General features: G+C 45.1%; 1 protein-coding gene across 2 annotated transcripts in view; it reads right to left on the bottom strand.

Moving 5' to 3' along the window:
- Positions 1–8,173: 8,173 nt before the first annotated feature.
- Positions 8,174–10,802, bottom strand: part of BHLHE41 (basic helix-loop-helix family member e41) — an 8,398-nt gene continuing 5,769 nt past the window's right edge. For both annotated transcript variants that reach the window (XM_042470257.1, XM_042470256.1), the window contains exon 5: positions 8,174–10,212. In XM_042470257.1, the coding sequence (XP_042326191.1) occupies positions 9,263–10,212 (950 nt within the window). In that variant the 3' untranslated portion in view covers positions 8,174–9,262. The remainder of the gene's footprint in view (positions 10,213–10,802) is intronic.

Below are 10,802 nucleotides of genomic sequence, written 5' to 3'. Positions count from 1 at the left end.
TTGTGTAATCTGTTGCCTTTATTTGTTACAATATTTAAAAAAGCCATTATTGCATTGGCTGCTGCTCTTTTTTGGTAACATTTGCTGCTGCTGTGTGTGTGTGTGTGTGAGTGTGTGTGTGTGTGTGTGTGTGTGTGTGTGTGTGTAAGCATATATATATATATATATATATATATATATATATATATATATGCAGCAAAAGTTACCAAAAAGATGATATTATTAGTATTAGTATTAGTATTATTTTCTTATATCCTCCCTTCCTCCCAATATATAGAAAAAAACCATTAGGACTGAGAAGCTACTGTCATAATAGATCTTAAAAGGCTTTAGAAGGGCATTAAAAAGTACTTCTTAAAAGTAGCTAGAAACCACTTTTGTTACACCAGGAATGCAATTCTGTTTCCAGTTGTAGTGTTGCCTTTGAAATGTAGCTTTCTTATGCCCTCACTGAAAATCTGAAAAGTAATGAGTTGACTACACTGCTTGTATCTCATTAATTCCAAGTTCACCTTTTCACAGCAGTTTACCTGAGGAGAAAGGTGGGCAGCAAATGGCAACTTTACCTGTGAAGATATTTACTGAACTATAGTTTCCATCATGCCCCACAGCTTGCACAACAAGTTAGGGTGCATGGGCATTGCAGCCCAGTAACTTCTGGAGAATTACAAGTTGCTCACCCTTACCTTGTGCTAGCAGGTATAATTACCCAAGTGGCACACCTTGGGTAATTCATCTACCCATGTCCTTACGACAGAACCAAGAGCTGCTCTGCATTTTGACATGGGCAATCCAGATTACAGAATTGCAAACAACGAAAGGACAGGGGGTTGCACTACCAGAGAAGTTTACAATGGACGTTATCAGACAAGGGAAATTGGAAGTATAATCATGGGGTTTAACATTATTGCGTGATAGACTACAACACGCAATTTCGGGCAATGGGAAGTCAGTTTGAAAGCAATCATGGGGTTTCATGTTATTGCGTGAGAGGTCATCACACACAATTTCGGGCAATGGCAAGCTATTTTCAGGCAATGGGAAGTCAATTGGAATGCAATTCGAATTCACATAAATTCGCTGAACTAGCAAATTCACTTGAATGCGTTCTGGCCCCACTTTCTATTCATTCAAAATTAAGAGAAATTTCTCCCATGTGATAAACTCCAATGAAATCTCCGAAACACACTAAGCTACAAATGTCTACAGGAGCCAACAAAACCTTCAGGAGCATTAGCCTTATCTCTCTGGAGGTGTGTAGAGGAGGGCAGAGATAACCCAAATATTGTTACAATGAGCATAAGCAGATTCCCATCTCAAAGAAAATGCAGTTAGCATATCTCACTGCCCACTCAACACTTTATGGTACTCCCCAAGTACAGAAGAATAGTGGTGGATCAGACCAAAGTCTTACCTAATCTAGTATTTTCTTTCCAGAGGGAGCAACTCAATTCCTATGGAAGACCCTACAAGTGAAACATGTTTGCAACAATCCCACCACTCTGAATCTGCCCCAACAGCAAGTATTCAAAGCACACTTACTCTGATACTGGAGGTGGTATATAACCATTATGACTAGTAGCCATTCATAGCCTTGTCTTCCATGGAAGGAGTATTATTCACCATCATGTCAGCATTGACTTATAGTGACCCTATGACTGAAAGACCTCCATAACACACTGTTATTAACAGGCCTGCTAAGGTCTTGCAAAGGCAGAGCAGCTGTGGCTTCCTTGACTGAGTCTAGGGGTTGATGCCACACTACAGAATTAATGCAACTTGACACCACTTTAACTGTCATGGCTCCATCCTATGAACTCCTGGGATTTGCAGATTGTTGTGGCACTAGAGCTCTTTGACAGAGAAGGCTAAATATTTCGCAAAACTACAAATCTCAGAATTCAATAGTATTAAGCCATGGCATTTAAAGCTGTGTCAAACTGCATTAATTCTGCAGTGCAGATAAAGCCTAAGTGGTCTTTCTGTTTCCCTATTGCCTTCCAGTGGAACCACTGTTATGCAGTAGTTTGAGCTTTGGACTAGAACTCTGGAGACCAGGGTTGGAATCCCAGCTCAGCCACAGAAACCCACTAGGTTGCCTTGGGCAAGTCACATTCTCTCAACCTCCAAGGATGGCAACAACAACCCCCTTCTGAATAAATCATGCTAAGAAAACCCCATGATAAGTTCACCTTTGGTTTGTCATAACAGAAACAATTTAAAGGCACAAGTCTCCAATATTGCCTTCCATTTGACCAAGTATTATTGTCTTTTTTAATAAGTCACGAGGTCTCCTTATACATCTAAAGCCCTATAGTCTCCATTTAGTCATTCTGGATTCTAGAGAGAGTTCAGGCTTGATTTGCTTTTGAATCCATTTATTTGTAATTTTTGCAGTCAATTGTATTCATACATGCTTCCACTAGCACATTTCAAATGAGTTGATCTTCTCGCCGTCAGCTTTCTTCTCTTCCAGTTTTCACAATCATACATAGTAATCAGAATGAAAATGGCACAGATTATTCTGACTTTGGTATTCCATGATACACATGTGCATGTGTGTGTGTGTCTTCAAGTCATTTTCAACTTATGGTGACCCCAAGGCCTATCACGGAGGTTTCTTGGCACATTTCTTCAGAGGAGGGTTGCCATTGCTTTCCCCTGAGGCTGAGAGCATGACTTGCCAAAGGTCACCCAGTGGGTTTCACAGCTGAGCTGAGAATTGAACCCTAGTCTCCATAGTTATAGTCCAACACTCAAACCATGATGCCATGCTGGCATTCACATATCACCACCCTTGAAGAACTTATCTAGTTCTATCACAGCTGCCCTTCAAAGTATTCTTCTTCTCATTTCTTGGCTACAGTCCCTGTTTTGATTCAGGACTGCAGTGAAGCAAGGAGGGCGGCAGAAAAGTTTCTGGAGGCAAATGTTCTTACTGTACTAGGTCAGTCCTAAATCGTGCTTTAACAAGGCCATGCACAAAACACTAGCCCTTGTCATCTTCCTGTGTAGCTGCTATGTCTCTCATGTGTCTGGCCTTGAGCCTTCTGCTCATATGACTGTTCCCTTCACCCTACCCACGCTCTGGGGTTTGCTGGGTGAGTACACAAATTTTGCACACACATAGTCCAGTGCAAAGGGCGAGCGTTTTGAAAAACCTGAGACCAGTCACACAGTGTGACTACACAGGTGCATTGCTAAAGGCAGCGTCTCGTGGGAAAGCAGGGCCTGGGGCAGCCAAACAGAAATCACAAGATGTTTACCATGTGTTGACTCTGTCTTATCTCATAGTGACATTTTTGTTTGATCTATCACTGCTCTTACACAGTTAGGAGACTGAAGCCATGGCAGGAACCAGCAGAGGGAGCATGGTATTGCATTTTTGGAGGCTCCTTTACATAAACGTGGGCTACTGATGTGTGTGGGTGCACACATCCTAAAGGGAAACATTTCCCCGTGTAATAAATTATTTCCATCTTTTCTTTCCACCCCATGATATAGATGATATTGCAGGTTGGCAGAAACCCAGCAGTTGCATGGGCCAAGTCTTGTCAATAGTCTACTGGCCAGGTTTGAAATTCAGCTCTTCAAGGGCTGTACATTATTACTGTTGGTCAAATCTATTCTACCATTGCACCTGATATGCAAGAGCATACTCAAAAATGCCAATCAATTTTTTTCCATGAACAGATTTATATCCAGGGCACCAGCAAAATTGTGCCATGCAACGTTTTTTATTATTAACATCAAAAGGGCCCAGGTCCACAGGACCAACTGAATTTCCACCCGCTCATCCCTCAAGCCTACCAGGAGGGCACTTTCGCAGTTATCATGTTTAGTGGACTGGGTCCCCAGTGAGTTGTCCTAACATTTGTTGTTAATGTGTTTTAAACACACAAAAAGAGCTGATGACAGCATTTAGAGGGGAAAGCAGTGCTTGAATCACTGGGAGGGGAGGTGATTGGGTGTCAGACAGTTTTGTCTTTGGTGACCTTCTCCAATAAGGTTAGAAAGCTAGAGGGCAAGCAGGTGGGTTGAAATGGCGAGAGGTGTGTAAGGAAATGAGAACTGTGGGAAATGCTCACTCACTTTTGTCCCATAATTTGGTAAATGTGGTGGTATACACCACGTTATCCCCAACTGTCATGTTGATAGAGATTCTGGGAACTGGAGTCAAAACGTACCATTTCCAAGCTCTGCACAATGTGCAGAGCAGGGTGTCACCACAATCCCCAACCTGGCCCTGATTATACTTTTATACCATGGCTTGTTTAAAACATGCCATAGAAAGTCAACTTGTCCCATAACTGAAAGCAAATCCAGCCTCCTCCAAAGACTTTGTTGTTCATGCGGCCAGTACTTGTTTTGTGGTTTGTAAAGCTTGAAGCAGTTGACAATCCAAACTGTATATTAAAGGGTTTTTTTTTTATTCTTTAGTAATAATTTTTTTTTGGCTTAAATCACAAAATACTGTGTAAATATTTGGATAGCAGAATTCATGGACTGCCGGAAAATCCTGCATATAAAGATCAGTTCCTAATATCTCACATACTTAAGACTGTTCTTCAAACAACTCATTTCTTGCAGACAGCATTTATTTTTTTAAAAATAATTTAAGACAGCATAAGCTTGTACCAAGCATAAGCATTGTAACAAAAGTGCAACTTTTCCCCCCCAAACAATTCCTCCTCAAAAGAAATATTTTAACTCAAAATATCATTAACGTGTATCTTCTTCCTACAAAAATAGCATGTCAGACATCATTAATTGGATGTATTAACAACTATTTACAGTACATACAGCCATTCTGTAGGCTCTGTAAGATTTTTTTCTTTAAAAAAGAAAAGGAAAAAGAAGGTGGGTGGGTGGGGGAACAACGTTGTTTAAACACAGCGTTTGAGGCAAACAGTAGCAACAGCAGCAACAGCAAACGCACCCAAAATGACTAACAGACCCAGGCATATTCACTCATAGTCAGACTGTTGTGTCTCACCTCTTACATAACATTTGAGTGAGATTTCTCACAGTGCTACCTTGGCAACAAACTAAAAATATCTAGGCAAGGTTCTTGGCTTAAGCCTTATTAACAGAGCTCTAGTTGTGTGATTATCTGGTGTCTGGCAGCAGTCCCCAGAAAGGGAAACTGGGATATCTGGAGACAGAAAGACCTTGCCATAAAGCCTTCTCCTACCTTTTCCCAATGACCACACACATTTTTTAAATTATTATTATTACTATGAATGATCTTTTCTTAGGATTTTCAGCTTCTTTAGTAGCTGTATCTTTAATGGTGGCCTTTACTTCCATGGCAGGAAAAGCTTTTCAGTTGCCCTCATCTGCCAAGGAAGAACCACACACAGAACCAAGGCAGACCTATGACATTGTCCTTTGGGGATACAGTGTAAGCTTGGATTAAGTTGCAGTCGCATATGCGCTTACCAGGATATGAACCCTACCGAATAAAGTTGCACTAATTTTTTTTGTTCTGAAAAAGCATGGATTGTGACCTTCATGTCAGATATCTGTTTATAATCTGGTCTAGGAATATTCCTTGTTTTGCGACAAAGTACCTTGAAATCAGGAACACAGCTCCAAATATAATAATGTAAATAATTAAGATGGAGATGAATATCCTTGCTTTAGCAAAGGAAAAATTTACATCACGGGATGCTTCTTGCATTGTCTGAACTCTTGAGCTAATGCCAAGGCAGCTCTAAGGATGCAAGATGACGACAACAACAACAGTAACAACCAAAGACTTGAGCAAGGTCAATTAATTTTTGGCCTATTTCTCAATAAAGTGCTAGTGATATAAAGTAAAGGCTCTTCTCACCTCAGCTCCCCCATTTTTTGTCTTCACAAAGGGACTAGTCCAGTCCTCTGTATATTCCAAGTCACAAAGGTAACCAATAGTCCATGGAAATGAATGGTCCCTAAGCTCCACCTGAGCACTTTGGATCAGGTGGCTGGCATTTGGCCCAATTGGATGCCAGTCCTTGTGATTTCAATACAGTTTAGATATAACTTAAATGTTATTGGGTTGTGCCCAGTGATCCTTGGGAAAAGTTAATTAAATACTAATAAGAAATCAATAATAAATATGGCCAATTTGGGGGGATTTCTAGGCTGCCTTTTCTCCAAATAACATACTCCACAGTAATGACAAAAGCTGCATTGGCTTCAACCTTACGCTGACTTCATGTGGATTTGACTAGGACAGACTTCCAAGGAAGTGTTTCTGAAAACTGAAATCATACAGCACAAACTTGTAAATCTCACTGGGCTCAATGAGGCCTACTTCCAAATAATGTTCCATAGAATCATGAAATAACAATGCAATCCTGAGCTTGCTTGAATTGAGTAGGACTTATCCCAGGTATGTGTACACAGAACTACAACTTCCCAAGCCACCTTATAGGTGTCTACTCAGAAATAAGTTTCATTGGGTTCAGTGAGACTTGTAAGTCCTAGGAAACTGAGCAAACAATGGTTAACAATGGAAAGATCAGTTAACCTAGGGTGCATCTACACTCTAGAGGTAATGCAGTTTGACACCACTTTCACTGCCGCGGCTCCATCCCACAGAATCCTGGGGTTTGTAGTTTTGTGAGGCAGCAGCACTCTTTGGCAGAGAAGGCCAAAAAACATGTAAGACTACAAATCCCAGGATTCCACAGGATGGAGTTACAGAAGTGGTGCCAAACAGCCTTGTTTCTACAGTGCAGATGCATGCCCCCCTGATCAGGCATGAAGCACAATCTGTCATGGGCACAATCTGCTGAGCAAATCTTCAATGCCTGCACCAATTAGGTTTATGGGAGAACCTGAGAGCACTATAGGTTTCTGAGCACAGCCTATACAATGGGATGTATGCAGCAAAACCTCCAACAAGGCGATGCTTCTTTGAGTCAGTTTCATGACAGATGGTCCTGTACCTCAACCTGTTCAAGATGGTGCACCCTCCAGTTGTGTTGGACTAGGGGCCCCATCATTCCCAGCCAGCATGTAGTTCAACAGATCTGGAAGGTGCCAAGTGCAGGAAGGCTTCTACGCATAAGTACTGTAGTACTATTGACAAATACACACTAAAGTGCCTAGAATGATGGAGTCAGTCGGATGCATATATATCCCACATACATCAGTTTCCTGGTTCTTCCTTTAGAGTTTCCAAACATTCATACTCACTTCTTACAAAGAAAATTCAGTTTTGCTGTTTTCTTCTAAAGCAGTGCTATGTCAATGGATGTTTGGCTGCCAATCCCTGGAAAGTTTCCAGGAAAGAAGGAAAAAATTGTAGTCAAGGGGTCCAAATAGAGTGCCGCTCCCTGGTACACCAGACAGGAAAAACTGAGGCTGCATCCGCACTGGAGAAATAATCTGGTTTGACCCCACTTTAACTGCCACGGCTCAATGCCAGGGAATTCTGGGAACGGTAGTTTGTTGTGGCACCAGAGCGGAGCTCAGATTATTTCCCCAGTGCAGATGCAAACTGAGTCTCTCACATCAGATAACTTGAGATACACTGCTCTAAAGTACAGCCGGCTCTCCATAGCCACAGATTCAACCATCCATGGCTTGAAAATATTCTAATAAAATCTAAATTCAAAAAGCAAGTCTTGATTTTGCCAGTTTATGTAAGGGACACCATTTTACTATGCTGTTGTATTTAATAGGACCTGAGCATCCATGGATTTTGGAATCCACGGGGGTTTCTGGAATCAAACCTCAGTGGATACCAAGGGCCCAATGTGATGTTTCTATTTGTTTTTGTTCCCATCTGAATTGAGGAGGGGATATATGATCCACAGTGTTTAAAAACCTGCAAACACACCAATCTAAATCCAATGGCTAGCCTCAACTAGAGCAGATCCATTGAATCAATGGGGTTTATCTAAAGTTGACCCATCACTGGGCAGCTCATTTAATAGGCCTGCTCCAACTGGGACTGGCAACTGAATTTATACCAATTGCCTTTAAAATAATAAATAAATGAAGCATGAAAAATGAGGTTGGGGGAAAAAGATGAATAAGGGTTTCCCAAAATAAGATAGCTAAGGTCCAAAACGCACTGCAGAAATAATCCAGTTTGAGACCGCTTTAACTGCCCTGGCTAAGTAACATTGGAATTTGTAGTTTATTGTGGCCCCAGAGTTCTCTGACAGAGAAGGATAAATGTCTCACAAAACTACATTTCCCAGAATCCCCTAGCATTGAGCCAGGGCAGTTAAACTGGATTATTTCTGCAGTGTGTTTTGGACCCAAGGCCGCATCCAGAAACAATCCAGGTTGGCTCCCCTTTCACTGCCAGTGCTCCATGAGATGGCATTCTGGGAATTGTAGTTTGGCAAGGAATCCGCCTTCTCTGTCAGAGAGCTCTCCTGCCACAACAAACTACAGCCCCCAGGATTCCACAGCACTGAACCATGGCAGTCAAAGTGAGGCCTACCTGGATTAGTTCCCTATATGAGAGAAAGAGAAGGTGCCTTTAATAGACTGCGGTGGTGCACCAACTACGATCCTCTGGGTGTTTTCCACTTCAACTCCCAGAAGTCCCAGGCAGTTTGGCCAACAACAGTCAAGGATTCTGGGAATGGAAGTCCGAAACATCTTAAGGGCCAAAATGTGGGAACCATTGCTTTAGAGCAGCGATTCCCAAACTTTGGTCCTCCAAATATTTTGGGACTTCGCCTCCCAGAGTTCCTGACAGATGGCCAAGGCTTCTGGGAGTTGAAGTCCAAAGGATCTGAGGCTTCTGGGAGTGGGAGTCCAAAAGATCTGGAGGAACAGACTTTAGGAACCACTTGGAGCAGTGGGTTCTCAACCTTTGGCCCTATAGATTTTTGGAGTCTTCAACTCCCAGAATCCCTGAGCCTATTGAGTAGGACATCTGGGAATTGGAGTCCAAAGCATCTGGAGGGCCCCAAGGTGGAGAACCATTGACTTAAGAGCCTTGAGATGGGGAAAAAGAAGGGACCATCCCTCTCTTCTCAGAGACCCCTCTAGATTTTTGGAGACTTCAACTCCCAGAATTCCTGAACCATGAGTATATTGAGCGGGGCTTCTGGGAACTGTAGTCCAAAGCATCTGGAGGCCCAAAGGCTGAGATGGGGAAAGGAAAGGGCCATCCCTCTCTTCCCAACAGAGACCTCCTCCTGGACCAAGAAGGGAAGAGGCCAGTGGCTGAGGACCAGTCTGGCCTGGAAGGGCTCCTCAGAGGGCATCCATCCGATCCCAACCCTGGGTCCTTTCATGCTGGTTCCTAATGGCTTTTGTCTCTGATGCCCTGCTGCCTGGCCAGAGTCTCTGGGGGACTCTCCTCTTCTTGGGGAGGGAGATCGGCCTCCATGGCCGCCTTGAGCAGAGGCGGAGGAGCAGCCCCGTCCGGAGAAAGGAGGACCGAGGAGGAGGAGGAGGAGGAGGAGGAGAGGCGAGGGAAGGCTGCTGCTGCCGCTGCTGCTACTGCTGCTGCCTGAGCCGGGAGGCCTGGGTAGAGCAGAGGGAAGGGAGGCGAGGCTGCTGCTGCTGCTGCGGCTGGGTAGAGATACTTCTCCAGGGGGCTCTTGTCCAGGAAAGGCTGCAGGTAGGAGGAAGGGGCGATGAAGTAGAAGGGCAGGCAGAGAGGGGGATGCTGCTGCTGCCCCAGAGGGGGGCCCGATCCTGATCCTGGGCCCGATCCTGGGGCTGCTCCCAGGGCCACCCAGGAGCCCAGCAAGGCCGGGTCGGGCCTCCAGAAGCAGTCTGCCCCCTTCCTCCTCTTGGCAGCCACCTCTTCTTCTTCCTCCTCCTCTTCCTCTTGTTTGATGGCCTTCTTCTCGCCCTCCAGCCTGGCCTCGCCTTCCCCGCCGTAGCCGCTGTCCGTGTCGGTGTCGGTCTCGCTGAGGCTCTGCTGCTGTTGCTGCTGCTGCTGCTGCTGCTGGGGAGGCTGCGGGGCCTGAGTCCTCTGGATGACCGGGACGCAGCGAGGCTGGCCCTGCTGGGCCTTGCTCCGGACAGGATCCGGCGGCAGGGAGCTCCCCGGGAGGAAGCCGGCGCAGAGCGAGTGCAGGTGGCCCAGCAGCTCCCGAGGGAGCCTCTCCTGGGAGCCCCCCCGAGAGAGGAAGCGAAGCACCTCCTGGGCGCAGCTCTGGAAGCCCGAGTGGAAGGCAGCCAGCTCCGAAGGGGGAAGGGAGGCAGCAGCAGAAGCAGATGGGGACTTCGGGGATCGCTCCCCTGCAGAGGAAGGAAGGAAGAGGAGGAGGAGGAGGAGGAGGAGGAGGAAGAGAAGGAGAAGAAAGAGGAGGAAGAAGAAGATTAGAAGGAGGAGGAAGAGAAGGAAAGGAGGAGACGGAGAAGAAGGAAGAGGAGGAAGATGAAGAGGAGGAAGGGGAGAAGAAGAGGAGGAGGAGGAGATGGTGAAGGAAGAGGAGGAAGAGGAGGAGGAGATGGTGAATGAAAAGGAGGAAGAAGAGGAGGAGAAGGAGGAAGAAGAGAAGGAGGAGGAGGAGGAAGAAGAGAAGGAGGAGGAGGAGATGGTGAAGGAAGAGAAGAAGGAAGAGAAGGAGGAGGAGGAAGAGGAGAAGAAGAAGGAGAAAGAGAAGACGGAGAAGGAGAAGAAGGAAGAGAAGAAGAATGAGGAGGAGGAGGAGGAGGAGGAGGAGGAGGAGATGGAGGAAGAGAAGGAGAAGGAAAGGAGGAGAAGGTGGAGGAGAAGAAAATAGAGGAGGAGGAGCAGAAGGAAGAGAAAGAGAAGACGGAGAAGGAGAAGAAGGAGGCAGAAGAGGAGGAGGAGAAGAAGGAGAAAGAGGAGAAGAAGAGGAAGG

Source organism: Sceloporus undulatus, chromosome 5, assembly GCF_019175285.1.
Source record: "Sceloporus undulatus isolate JIND9_A2432 ecotype Alabama chromosome 5, SceUnd_v1.1, whole genome shotgun sequence".
Classification (NCBI taxonomy): Eukaryota; Metazoa; Chordata; class Lepidosauria; order Squamata; family Phrynosomatidae; genus Sceloporus; species Sceloporus undulatus.
This window is presented reverse-complemented; position numbering and strand designations above follow the sequence as displayed.